The 17,536-nt window shown below is 46.9% G+C and overlaps 1 protein-coding gene across 1 annotated transcript in view; it reads left to right on the forward strand.

Annotated features, from left to right (window-relative positions):
* The window catches only part of CLCN1 (chloride voltage-gated channel 1), a 33,883-nt gene that overhangs the window by 14,494 nt on the left and 1,853 nt on the right, over positions 1-17,536 (forward strand). The window contains exons 9-22 of the mRNA XM_082631700.1: positions 108-192; positions 415-516; positions 850-934; positions 1,209-1,358; positions 5,766-5,835; positions 6,022-6,132; positions 8,556-8,769; positions 9,004-9,137; positions 11,863-12,107; positions 12,392-12,503; positions 12,882-12,961; positions 13,210-13,248; positions 16,959-17,063; positions 17,166-17,252. Of these exons, the coding sequence (XP_082487826.1) occupies positions 108-192; positions 415-516; positions 850-934; positions 1,209-1,358; positions 5,766-5,835; positions 6,022-6,132; positions 8,556-8,769; positions 9,004-9,137; positions 11,863-12,107; positions 12,392-12,503; positions 12,882-12,961; positions 13,210-13,248; positions 16,959-17,063; positions 17,166-17,252 (1,619 nt within the window). The remainder of the gene's footprint in view (positions 1-107; positions 193-414; positions 517-849; positions 935-1,208; positions 1,359-5,765; positions 5,836-6,021; positions 6,133-8,555; positions 8,770-9,003; positions 9,138-11,862; positions 12,108-12,391; positions 12,504-12,881; positions 12,962-13,209; positions 13,249-16,958; positions 17,064-17,165; positions 17,253-17,536) is intronic.

The raw sequence follows: 17,536 nt of genomic DNA on the forward strand, positions 1-17,536 counted from the left end.
CATTGGGATGGGAGGAAGCTTTAATCCTTAAAACTTATGACCCTGGTTCCTTCTTGGTGCGTTTCTGTGATGCTCCCACCATAATCCTTGGCCTTTCCATCCTATAGTCACCATCACAGCTCTCTTCAGAACCAATTTCCGAATGGATTTCCCCTTTGACCTGCAGGAACTCCCAGCCTTCGCAGCCATCGGGTCAGTGGGTTTGTCTGCTCTGGAGGACAGTGGGGAACCAGGGCTGGGGCGTGGCTTTGCATTGGAAGGGACCCAAGCTGGGAAGGTGGGGTTGGTGTGGGTGAAGTGTAAATTGTTGGGGGAGGTGGGTAGAAAGGGAAGGTGTGTGCCTGGTATTTGTTTCCCTGCGGTGGCCAGGTCCGAGGGATGAGGGTATCATTTCTGCATAACTTACACCCTCAGGATTTGCTGTGGTTTCCTGGGAGCTGTATTTGTGTACCTGCATCGCCAAGTCATGCTCGGTGTCCGGAAGCACAAGGCCCTCAGCCAGTTTCTGGCTAAGCAGTGAGTCACCGCCTTCTTCTGCCCTACCTGTTTGCCTTCTGGTTTCTCCAAGAGTTCCTCCCTTTTAATCTTTGTGGAAGGCGTTAAATGCCTTTAGGTGGCTTGTGATAAAATATAGAAGCCCTGATACTCTACCAGGGATGAATGGTGCAGTTTTCCCTTTAAAGATTGCTTGTTGGTGGAGAGAATGCTCTGTCTAATGGCCTGAGACTCCAGTAGACTCCAGTTTTCCTGTAGTAGACTACAGTAAAACTTCGGCTTACCAGAGTCCAGAGAGTTGTCCACTGTGGCCTGGCTAAATTAGGGTGAGGATGAATTCTGTTTCTTTTTCAGCCGCCTGCTCTATCCTGGAATTGTTACCTTTGTCATCGCCTCCTTTACCTTTCCACCAGGAATGGGACAGTTCATGGCTGGAGAGGTCAGCTCCAAGGGTGACCTCTGAGGGTGGGAGTCAGGTCACTGAGCACATGACTGGGACCAAGCCAGGATGGGGCCACATGGAAAAGAGGAAAGAGCACAGGTGTCCCTCAGGCTTCTGAGCGTATGTGCTTTTGCCCCAGGATAGACTCTCTCCCTGAGAAAAAAGCAAAAGTGTCCCCTGAACAACGAAACTGGGGAATTGGTTCTCTTAAAAAAAGGGAAGTACCCAACATCCCTGGAGAACTGCTCCCTTTTGCTTCCTCCTCTCACAGTTGATGCCTCGTGAAGCCATCAGCACCCTGTTTGACAACAACACGTGGGTAAAGCATGTAGGCGACCCTGAAAGCCTGGGCCAGTCAGCTGTGTGGATCCACCCAAAAGTCAATGTTGTCGTCATCATCACCCTCTTCTTCATCATGAAGGTACCTCTCCCTACACTCCTGGCTCCCTGGGCTTCTGTTTTCAACCTAGGAACCAGGGTGTGCATAGGGTAGGGAAGGGTAAAACTTCATTTGGTCTTCATCCAACCTAATAAAAAAACAGTTTGGAAACCAGCACATAAGTAAGTTGCTCATCTAGAGAAGTGAACCAATATCTGGGTTAGTGTTCCATTCATGTCAGCTTAGTGATGTTGCCATAATTATTATAACCCTTCTCAAGGTTCCGCTTGCTAGATTATTGAGACATCACAGCAGCCACGTAAGTAAGGACAAGAGCTTAGCAATACAGAGCTTAGCAATACAGATAACTGTGTAAAGACCTCAGATAAATTAACCAAATCCCCCCACATGTTAGATAATTAGGTACTTCATTCTCCATGCATCTGATTATCCATTTTCAGATGATTTGCATATCCATTTTTTCCCCAGTCTAGTGGATGATCTCTTTTCTAGAATTACAAAAGGGATAAAATATTTAAATCCACTTTCTTAGTGACTATAAATAATTTTTATAAATGTTATTATTCTCTAGGTAGTGAGGCTGTGAGGATTTTGCCATTCTTAAACCATTTTCTTCTAACTTCAATTAGGAAACAAAAGCTGATCTCTTTTATAACAGTTCTTTTTCATATTTGCCCGTCACGGATCATGTGTTTATAGACTTCTCAATTACTGCCTTATACAAGTATATTTTTATTTCCATCACTGGTTGTGACATCTGTTATAATTGCTGATTGCCTTTTTTTTCTCTTTTTTGATGATTGCCTCCTTATTCATAGTATGTCTTGCTTGAATAACCCAGCATTTTCCTCTATATATTAAGGGCCTTCATTTGAAAGTCTGTCCACATTAAACTTTCATGTTTTTTCGTACCTTGCTATTAACTTATTCTTGATACTGATTGTGAATCTATATTTCCCCAGGATATGAGTCACTAAGTTATATTTATATTGTAATAGCTGAGGTGGGTTCATTTATTCAATAAATGTTCTCATGCACCTACTGTGTGCCAAATATGTAATACTTGATTATTGATCTTTGGTGAATCTAATGCTTATGGTTGAAAAATTATTTTAAAATTTCCTTCGTGGTTTTTTGCTGCTCATTTAATGTGCTTGTCAATGGTCTTATCCTTAGAGATACCAGGTGCTTGACACACCAGGTTCCAATTCTGTCACTTATGTTCTCAGGATTTGCTGTGTGGTTTCTGGAGGCTGTATTTATGTATGTTCTTTTTCATTCCATTCCAGGGGGATTAATTGGGTCTGTGGCTTCCATATTTTGCACACCCACTTTATTAATTAGATCATTTTCATTTCTTCCTTCAAAAGATTTGATATTTTTATCATAAAGAAGTTCTCAGTGTCTTGTTAGGGGTCTGATTTTTGGACTTTCGTTTTATCTTCTCTAATTTATAAACCCCAGCTTCCTGTAATTGGTTGTTGAGCATACAAACCCATCTGCAGTAACCAAGTCCAAGTTTTGATGGCATCTCAGAATTTCTTGTTCAGTGATAACAGTGGTGTTTTTCTGATACTCCTCTAGACTGAGCTGTATGGTAACTTTGGGATCATATATACTTTTGAAATGTTAAGCGTTTGAAAATTTTTGGAGAAACAAAATTCTGTATGTATTTTCAACATTTCCTTCCCACCTGACCTCATTTCCTCAGATTCCCAAGTGTATCTCTGGATTTCACCTTACAGATTAAAATTTATTCTGAGAAACCTACTTGGATTATATAGCAGGACTCAACTGTATGTCATTCTTATTAATTTCTCACTGAATTACATCCTCAACAATGTCTACATAATAAGTGAATCGAGAAGAAACTCACATTTCTTGGGCTATATTTCAAGCCCAACAGTTTGCAGCAGGCCTATGCTATTCTATAATATTTAAAATGTAAAACCATTCACTGCTATAAATCCATGATATTACCTAGTAATCACTGCTTCCAGCATTTTCACTGTCTTATCATTAGACGCATAACCATACCCTTATTATTTCCAAAGTGTGGACAATAGGGTGCGTAGGCACATTAAAACATACAAGTGACTTAGAACTATTTTTCCACAGTTTGATTTGAAATTTAGCTTATGTGGTCTTCTGGCAGTCTCAGTGCTCACAGATAAGATTCTCAGTTCAGCTGTTTATAACATTGATGAAGGGACCTTCCATCTTCTCAATTTTAAAACATGGAAGGCATCACCATGTTGTAACTCTGGAGTGTTTATAATGAGTATGGATATAATTACAACATCTCAGTTTCCTTTTTAATAAGTCTAACATTATTACCTAGATCACTCAGTTCTCAGTACAGCCTGAGGCTCTGTAGCATTCTTGTCTAATCTCCCTGTGGTTCCTTCCTGTGAAGGGTTTAAATAAAGTAGAATCTGTGATAAGGGGTCTCTGGTTTCCCAGTTCTCTAGAACTGGGTGTCTAAAATCTTGGGAATTATTGGTGTTCCAGGTCACTTACCCTGCTTCTGGATCTTCCCTTTCATGTGCTAATAGCACAAAAAGAATGCTAGTCTCAAGTGTCATTCTCTGTGCTATAGGAGTTGATAACTTCGGTGTCCTCTGATCCTCATGCTCTTCTTACACTGATCTTGGAGGATAATCTGAAGTTCATCCTCTGAAATCAGACCAATCAGCCACCTATTATCTTTATTACTGGAGCTTTCAGATTAACCTGAGCCTACAAAATCCCTTATGGCTTTCGTGGACTTATTCCAAAGAGACAGCACAGAATAGTTCAAGGGGTCTCAAAATGTTATATGTCAGGATCACTTAAGAAGCGCCTATCAGCGCCTAGACCTCTGTCTCCAGACAGTCTGATGGGGTAGCCTCCAGTGGTGTCTGGTCATCCGCAGTTTAAACAAGTTCCCCTGAAAGCATTACTGTTGGATGTTTTAAGCAAATATTAGCTCTAAGTGTCTCTGCTTTGCATGAATACTGTTTGACCAAACTCTCTTCTTTCCTTCCTTCCTACCTACTTACTTAACTTACCTACCTACATCCTGCCTGCATTTACTGAGCACTGTGCCAGTGCTGAGAGAAGGCAAAGACAACAAGATACACCCTCGTTACACACTCGAAGAATTTGCAATCTGTATCCTCTTCAATTGTACATTTAACTTGGCTGTCCTCAACTGTTTTAAAGAGTCATATTCTGACATGGTGACATATGTATTTTGCCTCTTCTCAGAGCTTCAGGGATGAAGGCTTCTCAGAGCCTTCATCATTGTCTCTTGAGGACAGCCCTGGCTCAAAAGAATCTCTCTCTAAGGTTCAGAAAATTAGGAAACTTATTTCTCATTAGTTTACGATAAAGTTGGTGCAGTGTTTAAATTGTAAATAGTTTGAGCCTGGCAATTTTTTTTTTTTGACCTTTAGCTGTTGTCATCTTTCACCGAATTAGTTTGAGATCTTTTTCTAAGATCGGCTTACTTATTTTGGAAATGATATGTAAACCTGTTGCTTAATTTATATATTATGTCTCATATGTTTATTTCTTTTACAGATATTTCAAAAGTTCAACCACTACTCCTTTTTCCATTCGGTTTCTCAGTTCTTTTGCATTCTTTGCTGCAGAATGTACCTATTGCTTTTGCTAAAATCATCCCAATTCCTGTTGGAATACTACCTTGGCCTTGGAGGTCCTTTCTATCACGCTGGCTGATTTAGCTGGCTCTCTCAATGTGCTCCTGCAGGTTGGTCAGGACCGATCTGATTTTCTGATCCTTTGTTGAAGGTGATTTGATGTTAAAGGAAATGGCTCAGGCAGGACTGTCTTCACTCCAGGTTCCCTTGTGAGGCTTGCCATATAGATGGCTTTATAAATGACCATAGTGAAGCTAAAGCAGTCCTGCAGTAAGTCACTATGACTTTAAGGTGTCTGCCACTTAGAGCTGGGGCTTTTTTTTTTTCAGAAACATAGTCTGGCCAGGAAAAGGTATCCTCCACTTTCAAGAGCTCAGGCTGCTTAGCTGAGGTGACCTTTTTGGGCTAAGAGGATACAGTAGGCTAAGGCCCTTTTGGGGGCAGTGACAGAGGAGTCCTCTGGGGCCTCACTCCTTGTTCTGATTGCCTAAAGGCAAATATTGTCACTCCAGGTAGGAACAATTTGGGTTGATTGCCTGGAGGAACCTTCTTATAGTGTTGTCTTTAGTGAGCTCTTAGCCTGAGCGCTCCATGTGTTTTTGGTTCTGGAGGAAGGGTGACAGGCAGGATGGCTTCCAGAAGGATTAGCTACCCCAGGATTTCTGTAACTCTTGAAGCAAGAAGGAGGAGGATAGTGGGAAGGAGGTTGAGTGTGTGTGTGTGTGTGTGTGTGTGTGTATTGGGCAGAGTTGAGAGGGTGTCCTGACGCCTCTTTTTACCCCAGTTCTGGATGTCCATCGTGGCCACCACTATGCCCATACCCTGCGGAGGCTTCATGCCTGTGTTTGTGCTCGGTAAGTTCTGATGGGAAGCCTGGGATCTTACTGATGGCTGCAATCTAGTGTACTGAGAAAATAAGGAAAGGCCTGGAAGGCTGGGGGTTTGTATTTAGTCTTAGCGCCCAAGGAGGTATGGCTCTGAAAAAAGAGGATAAAGGCCTTGAATCTCTCAACACCTTCCTTCCTTTTGTCTCTCCCTAGGAGCTGCATTTGGAAGGCTGGTAGGAGAGATCATGGCCATGCTTTTCCCAGATGGTATCTTATTTGACGACATCATCTACAAGATCCTACCTGGGGGCTACGCAGTAATTGGTGAGACACATTCCACCCTCCTGTCACCCCGAATACCCACACTCGAACTCTCCCATGATATCTGCATTCCAGGCTACACAATATGGTTTTTTTGTTGTTGTTGTTTGTTCGTTTGTTTGTTTTGCGGTACGCATGCCTCTCACTGTTGTGGCCTCTCCCGTTGCGGAGCACAGGCTCCGGACACGCAGGCTCAGTGGCCATGGCTCACGGGCCCAGCCGCTCCGTGGCATGTGGGATCCTCCCGGACCGGGGCACGAACCCGTGTCCCCTGCATTGGCAGGTGGACTCTCAACCGCTGCGCCACCAGGGAAGCCCCACAATATGGTTTTAATTTAATGCTGTTTAATTCAACTTTTATTCACATAATCAACCCTTGGCTCTGACTCATTGGCTCTTATTAAACATCTCTGAGCTTTAGTTTCTTCATGTAGAAGAGGGATTATGGGGATTAAATGAGATAATAAGGCTGAGAGCACCTAGGATCACCTCTGAATGCTTGGTAAGGGCTTTTTTTTTTTTTCCAAAGAATCGTGGAAACAACAGTGCAGGTGACTGGCTTGAATCCTCCTAACCTGCAGGTGCGCTCTTGTTAACGGGACTTAAGTGCACATGACTAAGAGCTAAGAAACATGGGCTCTGGACTCATCCCTGTCTTTTGTCACTGGATGACCATGGGGCAAGTTAGTGGCCTTTCTGCACCTTAGTTTCTTTCTTCTAAAATGACTTCTGAGATGTCTTACAGCCCTAACATTTTGAGAGTCTGGGATAATCTTTTTCCATTAAATCTATAGTCCCTTCCAACCAAAAGCCATGTCTAACAAAATGACCAGTATATGCCCCAGAATTATTATGCTTCCTCCCTCCCTCCCCTCCTCACTGAAATTCCATAACATCTAAGGCCATGCCTCCCTTTGCTTTAGAACTAACCAGCTTTATAGTGCACACAGTGACCTTACTCCCCCTGTCATAGTTCTTTACAAAAACCTCCTTCATCAATAAGAGTCATCTGCTCTTATTCCCCATCTTCATGCCTCTCAGGTATCCCCCCAATCTCCCTGGTGGACCTTTGCCAGTAGATCTCCTGTGTTAGTTTATGTTCTGAAGGATATTGGGTACACCATCCAGTAGAATCATTCCTCCCAATATTTCCCTTTTGTGACTTTTTCTTGTTCCATTTTGATGTATGGATTCCCCAGCATCTTTTCTCATAGAATATCTTCCCATATTTAAATAACAAATATAGTTAATGCACTAGGGACTATTTTGGTTGGTGGGAAAACATAACCAAAAACAAGTAAGACAGATTCTATCGTCAAAGAGCTTATGGAATCATAATGTTTTAGATCTGCAAGCGCCTTAGAACTTATCTAATGACCCCTTTCAACTTAGAGATGAGAGCATGGGATTCCAGAAGAATTAAGCTCTATTCGTACAGTTGAGAAATAGTAGAATCAGGATCTCATTGATCCAAGTCCACAGCATGATTCCTGAATTTTGACTCTATCCACTCATAAATTGTTGGCATCAAAACCTGAGGTCTGGGCTTCCCTGGTGGCGCAGTGGTTGGGAGTCTGCCTGCCGATGCAGGGGACACGGGTTCGTGCCCCGGTCCGGGAGGATCCCACATGCCGTGGAGCGGCTGGGCCCGTGAGCCATGGCCTCTGAGCCTGCGCGTCCGGAGCCTGTGCTCCACAACGGGAGAGGCCACGGCAGTGAGAGGCCCGCGTACGGCAAAAAAAAAAAAAAAACAAAAAACCTGAGGTCTGGGCTTCCCTGGTGGCGCAGTGGTTAAGAACCTGCCTGCCAACGCAGGGGACACGGGTTCGACCCCGGTCCGGGAAGATCCCACGTGCCGCGGAGCAACTAAGCCCGCGTGCCACAGCTACTGAAGCCTGTGCGCCTAGAGCCCGTGCTCCACAACAAGAGAAGTCACCGCAATGAGAAGCCCGCGAACCACAACGAAGAGTAGCCCCTGCTCGCCACAACTAGAGAAAGCCCGCGCAGCAACAAAGGCCCAACGCAGCCAAAAATAAATCAATAAATTTATAAACAAAACAGAACAAAACCTGAGGTCCAAGGTAAAACACTGTAAATGGGGTTTTAAATGCTCAGTTAAGAGCGATCCAAACTTTTAAAAGCAAGTAATAGATGCCACATCACCATCTTTATTTTATAAATGAAACTTTGGCCACACACAACATTTTTGTACATTGCCCAAGGTCATAGAATGAGATCCAAATGACGATCTTCTAACCGTTCAGCATTCTAACCCTTCCTACTGACAAATGGTTATCTCAGGAGTGTTGGCACTGCCCAGGATCATGTGTGCCCACCCTGTGTCACTCCCGTCACATCCCCGTGTAGCCCCCCATGACAAGAAAGGCAGCCCTAACCCGCCGGTACGCTCCCGTGTCTCATTCTAGGAGCAGCAGCGCTGACCGGTGCAGTATCCCACACAGTCTCCACAGCCGTGATTTGCTTCGAACTGACGGGTCAGATCGCTCACATCCTACCCATGATGGTGGCTGTTATCTTGGCCAACATGGTGGCTCAGAGCCTGCAGCCCTCCCTTTATGACAGTATCATCCAGGTCAAGAAGCTGCCCTACTTGCCTGACCTTGGTTGGAACCAGCTCAGGTCAGGGGCACCAGCTGGGATCCGTTCAGATTTGATGGGCTTGGTGTGGGAGGTTCTGAGACTGAGCACGAGGTTAAGGTCAACGTCTGGAAGCACTGCTTTTCACTTATGTTTGTATTCCCATGCACTTCATAAATATTATGAGTGATCACATGCATGGCAGACCTCACGGGAGGAGTGGAAGGGACAGGCATATGGTGAGGCTAACCCTGCCTGTGCTTTCTCCCTCCGCAGCAAATTTACGGTCTTTGTTGAGGACATCATGGTACGGGATGTGCAGTTTGTTTCAGCTTCTTGCACTTATGGGGAGTTGCGAAACTTGCTCCAGACCACCACAGTCAAGACTTTACCACTGGTCGATTCAAAAGGTCAGTGGGAGGGAAGGAAGCAGATTCCTGAGCTAGTGACCTGAACAAGGGCTCCACGGAAGTGGAGGGCGGCACTGTGGTGTGGGCTTGTCTAAGGGGCCACCCAGGCTGCTGCAGGATGCCCAGCCTTAGGGAACATGGTCACCTTCAAGGATGGAAAAACACAGCCATAACACAAGCACAAGAAGACAGTTAAAAAAGCCAATGAAAGAAATACAGCTGATTCTCATTAGTCCTTGTAATTATGTTCTATAAAGTTTCCAAGAACACTGAATTAGGGACGCTACACTGAACCATTGCTCCTAGAGGAAATTCAGGGTGAGGTTCCTGCAAGCCTCTGGTCACAACACTTTCTTCAAGTAATCAAAGTATACACTTGTCTTAGGTGTGTTTCTCCTTAAAGACACCTTATTTAATATCTATTGTTAATTCATCAGCATTGAACTCACCACGACCAACAGAAGGTTAGCTCATGGCTGAACAAAGCTTTTATCTAACACACTCCTTTTCTCCATAAGGCACAGCACAGCCTTCCTGCTTAGCGGCAATTTTAAACAGCAAAATTGGGCTTCCCTGGTCGCGCAGTCATGAAGAATCCTCCTGCCAATGCAGGGGACACAGGTTCGAGCCCTGGTCTGGGAAGATCCCACATGCTGCTGGGCAACTAAGCCCGTGCGCCATAACTACTGAGCCTGCGCTCTAGAGCCCATGAGCCACAACTACTGAGCCCATGTGCCACAACTACTGAGGCTGCACTCTAGAGCCCGTGCTCCGCAACAAGAGAAGCCAGCACAATGAGAAGCCCGCACACTGCAACGAAGACCCAATGCAGCCAAAAATAAATAAATAAAATAAATAAATTAAAAAAACAAAACCCCTTAAAAAACAACAAAATCACCAACACAAAACACAAAAAATGCAAAAAACATGGCATTCAATGGACCACGAAAGAACATTTGTTTACAATATGACAGCTGGAAAAAAAAGGCAGAGCATCCCTTTGTTCAGACTCAGCTTGGAATGTGTGCGTGGGGTAACTCAAATTTTTTGCTGTTCTGCACATGTCTATGAATGATGGGAAAAGTACTGCAAATATTGATTTTGGGTTACAAAGATATTTAAGCCCGTAGGTGAATTCACAAATAGGGAATCCGAGAATAATGAGGCTTGGCTGTAAATCTTACGGCCCCTTATGTGGTTCTCATTGCTGCCTAGCTAAGTGATAGCTGTCCTTTAATGCCCAATTTGAGGAGCAGATGAAACTGTTCCATATGAAGGAGTGAACGTGTTTAATGAGCAGTGATTTCACCTCCTTCACCATCCTTTCTGCCCACCTTTGGCACTTAATCTTGCTTTGTATTATTTCTTTTTTTTTTTTTTTTTTTTGCGGTATGTAGGCCTCTCACTGTTGTGGCCTCTCCCGTTGCGGAGCACAGGCTCCGGACGCGCAGGCTCAGTGGCCATGGCTCATGGGCCCAGCCGCTCCGTGGCATGTGGGATCCTCCCGGACCGGGGCATGAACCCGTGTCCCCTGCATCGGCAGGCGGACTCTCAACCACTGCGCCACCAGGGAAGCCCTGTATTATTTCTCTTTTTTTTTTGCGGTACGCGGGCCTGTCACTGTTGTGGCCTCTCCCGTTGCGGAGCACAGGCTCCGGATGTGCAGGCTCAGCGGCCATGGCTCATGGGCCCAGCCGCTCCGCGGCATGTGGGATCTTCCCGGACCGGGGCACGAACCCGTGTCCCCTGCGTCGGCAGGCGGACTCTCAACCACTGCGCTACCAGGGAAGCCCTGTATTATTTCTTATTGTGGTTTCTATATCTATGTCTTATCTTCCTCAGTAGCTTGTGTATCCCTTGAGGGCAGAGACTATAACACCTGTCTCACTCAGACTGCCTCCTTATAGGTATTTACTGGATATTAAATAAATACGTGTCTAATGATTGTATTAGTGTAATAGAATCATTTAGGGATATTTGGAGCCATTTAAATTGTTAGCTCTAATTTCAGATAATCAGAGTATCCAAACTACTCAAATTAGCTTAGTTTTAATATTTTCCCAAATCCCAAATACCTTTCAGTGGCCTCTAAAGCAGTGGCTTCTCACTGGAATAGGGGTACAGCCGATGGGCTGCAGGGTTTTCATAATAACGGCTAAGACCTCAGGTAAGATATGTCTCAGTAACACTGCTGCAATCTTATGGCCTCAAAACTTAATGAAAATGTTAATTACAGTAGCAGAATTCTGATAAATATATAAAAGAACTTCCCAGGAAAAGTAGGCATTCTGTTTATACCTACAAGGACCCAGAGTCTTTAAGTGATTAAACATCAGATATCCTTGTAGACTTCTTTCAAAGTATATTCATTCACCTCAGTATGAATGGTTTTTAATGTGTCTTCTTTTGGAGACAGTGTTGATTAGCCTGTTTTAATACCAAGTTCACCTATTTACAAACAATCTATGTAAGGGCTGCATCAAAATAAGTACAAATTAGCACCAATTAGTGTACTGCCAACTGGGGCTCTAAGTGCTAAATGGGTGAAATAATAGGGATTGAGAGAGATCAATCCCGGAAGACTTTTGAAATGAGTTTTTAGGAAAAGAGGGTAAGAGCTGAAACAAGATTGGGTGCTGGGCTTCTGTCCCTGATTCCATCCTGCTGAGCAGGGCGGGGGGGTGTAATTGGGTGGGCCCTCAGGCTGAGCTTGGGTCTCCCCCAGATTCGATGATCCTGCTGGGCTCCGTGGAGCGTTCAGAACTGCAGTCCCTCCTGCAGCATCACCTGTGTCCTGAGCGGAGGCTGCAGTTAGCCCAGGACATGGCAAGGAAGTTGTCCGAGCTACCCTTCGACGGGAAGGTGCGGCAGGCTGGGGAGGGGCACCGTGGCGTCTGGCCCCAGGGTCGACCTGAGTCCTTTGCCTTTGTGGATGAGGATGAAGATGAGGACCTCCATGGGAAGCCTGAGGTGAGTGGGCTGGGAAGGGCCAGGTGAACAGGATAGAGGGGGCAAAGGGAAAATAGGAAGAGAGAGGGAAGATGCTGATCGTTGACAAAGTCAAAGAGACAAGTGCCCCTGGGTCCAGGGACTGAAGGAGATAAGTTTACAAATGATGGTACCGTGAGAATTCAAAGTGCTCTAAGGACTTCTGAACTGAATAGAGTTAGAGAGGTTTCCCAGGACACCACCTGGTAAAGGCAGGAAAAGGTAGCCTCTTCTCTAGGACTGAGAACTTTTTCTATTCTTTACAGCTGCCTCCTCTTCCTCCTCCTCACCCCTTTCCTACTGCTCCACTGCCCCCCGAAGAGCCCAACGGGCCCCTGCCCGGCCACAAACAGCAGTTGGAAGCACCGGAGCTTGAAGGTAAAGATTCTCCCATCATGCACTTCACCCTTGAGACTGCAGGTAAAGATTCTCCCATCATGCACCTCACCCTTGCCTCATGCCTTGTGGTTATCTCTGGGCACTCCTCAACCTGAGGGCTCCTACTATGAGGAGGGGTGAGGCCTGAGGATGGCGGGAGGGGGTTTCTATTCTTCGAGTCTCCATGTTACCATCCCAAGGCATGGGGGCAAGGGCTGGATTAGGAGGATGGAAGGGGAGAGTTCCTATGGAGGTGAAGCACCTAGAAGTATGGACCTTTTGTGGTGAAGTGTCAGGACCACTTGAAGGCCCTGACCATTTCCTCCCAGGATGGATATTGCTTTCTTTGCATTTCCATTCACTCACCACTCCTCTCAGGTCAAAGACCCTCCATCTTTCAGTCGCTGCTGCGCTGCTTGCTGGGCAGAGCTTGCCCCACAAAGAAGAAAATGACCCAGGTGAGAGGAGATGTGTTGGGGGCAGGGGGGCGGGGGTGGGGAACATGGGACAGGGAGCTTGTCTTTGAGGAGCAAGAAACCCATGATCCTTAAATCGGGAGAGAAGAGGTCCCACCAAGAAGAAGCTTCATCATATGGAAGGGATGATGGGTTGGAAAGAGGCATCTGTGGCTTGGCCAGGGAGGGATGGCTATGGTTCCACTTGGAAGAAGAGGGAAGGAACTTGGACCTATGTCTTTCTTCTCTAGGAATCAGAGGATTTAGTGGATAACATGTCACCTGAAGAGGTAAGTAAAGGAAACAGGAACCTGGGGTGGGTTGTTTTGTCAAATGAAGATATTGCTCACTTTTTTCGACCTTCCTCATTGTGTTGTAAGAGTAACGTGTGAGTCTAGGCAGGAAAGCATTTTGAGAGGTTGGAAATGAGGTGTGACCATGGAGACAGTACTGAGCACGTTGCTCGGAGGTAGGGGAACATGGCGGTGTCCTCATGGGGACCAGCGTCATTTCAGGAGAGGGAAGTTTTGACCCTCTGTGTGTAGATGGGCCCATGGTGCTAGGATCGCCCTTGGAGCTTTTAGACATTAGGGAAGTTCTAGACCAGGCAGAGGCTATGCGGGATGGGTGAGATTTACCTACAGGAAAATGGCACCGGGCAGCCAGCACTTACACAAACCAATGTGGAAGAACAGCATCGAAACTAAGATGGGGAATTCAGTGTCTGGTGAGGTTACTATGCTGGATTGATCAGGGTCCTGAGACAGTGGACAATGAGAAGATTCCAGGAAGCGAGACTGGGAAGAACCACAAACTGAGGGCAGATTTTGACAGTGGTGCCTCACTGGGACAAATCACTATTCCCCTATAGAATCCATGAGAGAGAAAATCAAGCACTGAGTGGGTTTGGTTGTGCGGAGTGAACAGAACGTGGCACAGCGAGTGGGAGCAGGTGGCTGAGCTGTGCCGATCAGAACTACCCTGGCGTGTGGAGAGACACCAACAACATCCATTAGCAACCATTCCACTTAGTAAAAGAGAAGGCAGCTTGCTTCGAAGGCTGAAAGGTAGAGCTTTAAAAGTATGTAGCTGGGCTTCCCTGGTGGCGCAGTGGTTGAGAGTCCGCCTGCCGATTCAGGGGACATGGGTTCGTGCCCCGGTCCGGGAAGATTCCACATGCCGTGGAGCGGCTGGGCCCGTGAGCCATGGCCGCTGAGCCTGCGCGTCCGGAGCCTGTGCTCCACAACGGGAGAGGCCACAACAGTGAGAGGCCCATGTACCGCAAAAAAAAAAAAAAAAAAAAAAAAAGTATGTAGCTGACAAAATACCATAATGTGTATTATCTTTAAATAAACATCCACTGGATGTCCAGAATATATATGTGCTAAGAATTAAAAGTACTCAGGGTTGGAGGAGGGGGTGGTGAGTGACAAGAGAGAAAGGCAGTCTTCACCTTCTCCCCTTGACACCCCTCGCGACACACACATTTCTGATAAATGACCTAAAAAATCAAATGGATGATCACAGAAGAAAAAAATCGACCTCTTCCTTCTGCCCACAGGCAGGAATCAGATAGGTCATAACTACAATTAAGGAGTGCCTTACTAGGGTGCTCAAACCAATAATACTTTTTTGTTTAATACACCGAAGAAAGCCAACTAGCTGATCAGTGAGGTTATTTAATGCCCACTGGAAATAAAATGCAACTAGGGATCAAAAGAAGATAGATCATACTTTTTTTTTTTTTTGCGGCACGAGGGCCTCTCACTGTTGTGGCCTCTCCCGCTGCGGAGCACAGGCTCCGGACGTGCAGGCTCAGCGGCCATGGCTCACGGGCCCAGCCGCTCCGCGGCATGTGGGATCCTCCCGGACTGGGGCACGAACCCGTGTCCCCTGCATCGGCAGGCGGACTCTCAACCACTGCGCCACCAGGGAAGCCCTAGATCATACGTTTTTAGCTGATATCTTTCTCAAGGAAGATTTTAAGCAGCTCTCAACTCCCATGGGAACCACCAAGACTTTTTGAAAGGATAAGATTCAATAGGACTCAAAGTTCAGGACACTTTAACACAGTTTTCAGGCTAGATCACGATGACACCCTGGACGATACCAAGATGATACCTCTGGGAATAGTCAAAGAATTCAGTTCTAGGTTGCCAGAAGTCCTTGCTATGACTTTTTTTTTTTTTTAATTTATTTTTGGTTGTGTTGGGTCTTCATTGCTGCACGCGGGCTTTCTCCAGTTGTGGCGAGCGGGGGCTACTCTTCGTTGTGGTGCATGGGCTTCTCATCGCGGTGGCTTCTCTTGTTGCGGAGCACGGGCTCTAGGTGCCCGGGCTTCAGTAGTTGTGGCACACAGGCTCAGTAGCTGTGGCACACGGGCTTAGTTGCTCCGCGGCATGTGGGATCTTCCCAGACTAGGGATTGAACCTGTGTCCCCTGCATTGGCAGGCGGATTCTTAACTACTGAGCCACCAGGGAAGTGCTATGACTTGTTTAATTCTGATGCTCTGTTAGGGATACACACAGTTCGAGCCCTGGTTTGTCATTGATGCTGAGATTTTTCAAGTCATGGAACACATCAGACAAAGAGCAGAAAAAAGCTGGGGGTCCCAGGAACATGATCGGCAGTCAAGGTCAGAAGCCCACCTCTGTGTAATCTTGGGCAAACACTTAAGCACTCCATGCCTCTGTTTTCTCATCTGTAGAATGGAGATAATGACAGGGTTGTTGCAGAGGATTCAATGAGTGAAGCAAGTAGGATAATGCTTGGCACCGAGGAAGTGCTTGGTGCATGTGCACTGGAAATGGTTCTGTTCGTGTTGTTCCCTAAGGGCAGGCAAAAAAGGAACCAGGGAGGCCAGAAATGATCGTAGAATGCTCCAGGAGGACAGGACCAGCCAAACCAGGGTTGGCAAGGGTCTGCCCCCCGTTCTATAAGTAAATCCTTTCTGCAACATACCTGCTAAGTGGTCATCCATCCTGTGAGAATTTTGTGTGAACCTTTCGTCAGGGAAGGTGAGAGTTTAGAGGAGGTGTGATTGCAGTCCAGAAAGAGCAGGAACACGAGAACTAGGGGATGGCCTTCGGCGATGTCCTCGAAGCTTGAAACGTATAGATTTGGACAAACAGGAAAACAAAGTAGTACCTCATTCAGAAGGGACTGCCTGAAAAGAGATTACAGAAAATTTAAAAATCAGTTATGAGAACAAGAGCGATACTGGATTACTTAGAATCTTGGGGATTTGGGGCGTGCAAATCTAAAATCCAGAGGAAAGTTGAACTTTTGCCTTAATGCTTCGGTCATTGACAAAACAGTGTAAACCAAACCAAGCAAACACACACACAAAAACGGTTTGTTTGAGTCAACAAAGTGCCATGTGACCCAGTACAGCTCTTCAAATCCAACAACTCTTTGCCATGATCTGCTGTGTAAAAGGTCAGTGTGCTGGTTTCTCCATGACACACAGCAACTGATGCCACACAGCACTCTGGAGGAGTTCCGCCCAGGGGGCAGAGTTAAGACAAACGCCAGCCTAAGATGGTACGTGATCCACGCCGTTTCTGAAAAGGAGAGCCTGGCAGAGCACGTCTGACCCAGAGTGTCAGGCGTAGGGTATGGGCACAGGGTGGGGTTCTTGGGGAAACCCAGAACAGCAGTCGCAGAAGCGGAAGCACATCTGGCTTGACTGGAGCTGTGGGTGTTACAGGAGTGGTGGAAAATAAGACTGGAAAGATGGGTTGGAAATAAGTGTTTGGGGCACCAGGAAGAAGGAGCGTGTTCTGAGCACCTGAGGGTGAAGGTTGATTTGGGGCTGGAGGAGGGACGAGGGCGGTGCGGCTCCCTGGGGAAAAGGGAAGAGGGCTCGTGGTCTGGAGGAGCTGTGACGGTTCACTGTGTATTTCAGGCTTCTGGGCCAGGGCGAGGAGGGCTGTTTGGGGTCCAGCTCCGAGGTTTAAGGGGGCTCTGATATCGGGTGACGGCCCTCCTCTCCGGCAGATTGAGGCCTGGGAGCAAGAGCAGCTGAGCCAGCCTGTCTGCTTTGACTCTTGCTGTATCGACCAGTCCCCCTTCCAGCTGGTGGAGCAGACGTCGCTGCACAAGGCAAGTGCTTGCCCGATGCCCACCGCCCACGGAGCAGGGCTGCCGGGAGGGCCGGGAGGTGCGGGGGCCTCTGCGTGCTGACCTGCGGCTCTTTCCGCGCAGACTCACACGCTCTTCTCCCTGCTCGGCCTCCACCTTGCGTACGTGACCAGCATGGGGAAGCTCACGGGGGTGCTGGCCTTGGAGGAGGTAAGAGCGGTTGTCCTCTTTGAGCAGTGAGGAAGAGGGGGGCACAGGATACAGGGTTGGGGGGGGCAGGGGTGGCCTTAGCATCCGGGAGGTTCCTCCAGATTTCCCTCCTGTTTTTCATGCAGAGACTGGAGGGGGGCGGGAGCGCAGCCCTGTGCCCTTCTAAGGACGGCATGGGCTTGGGATGGGGGTTCAGGGCCCGAGTCGTGGTTTCACGGGGGTGCGCTGTGGTGGTGCATGGAAGGGGGGAGGAGATGGGAAGTGTCTGGAGAAGGCCTGAGGGT

This window comes from Mesoplodon mirus (assembly GCF_964341445.2).
Source record: "Mesoplodon mirus genome assembly, chromosome: 9".
Classification (NCBI taxonomy): Eukaryota; Metazoa; Chordata; class Mammalia; order Artiodactyla; family Ziphiidae; genus Mesoplodon; species Mesoplodon mirus.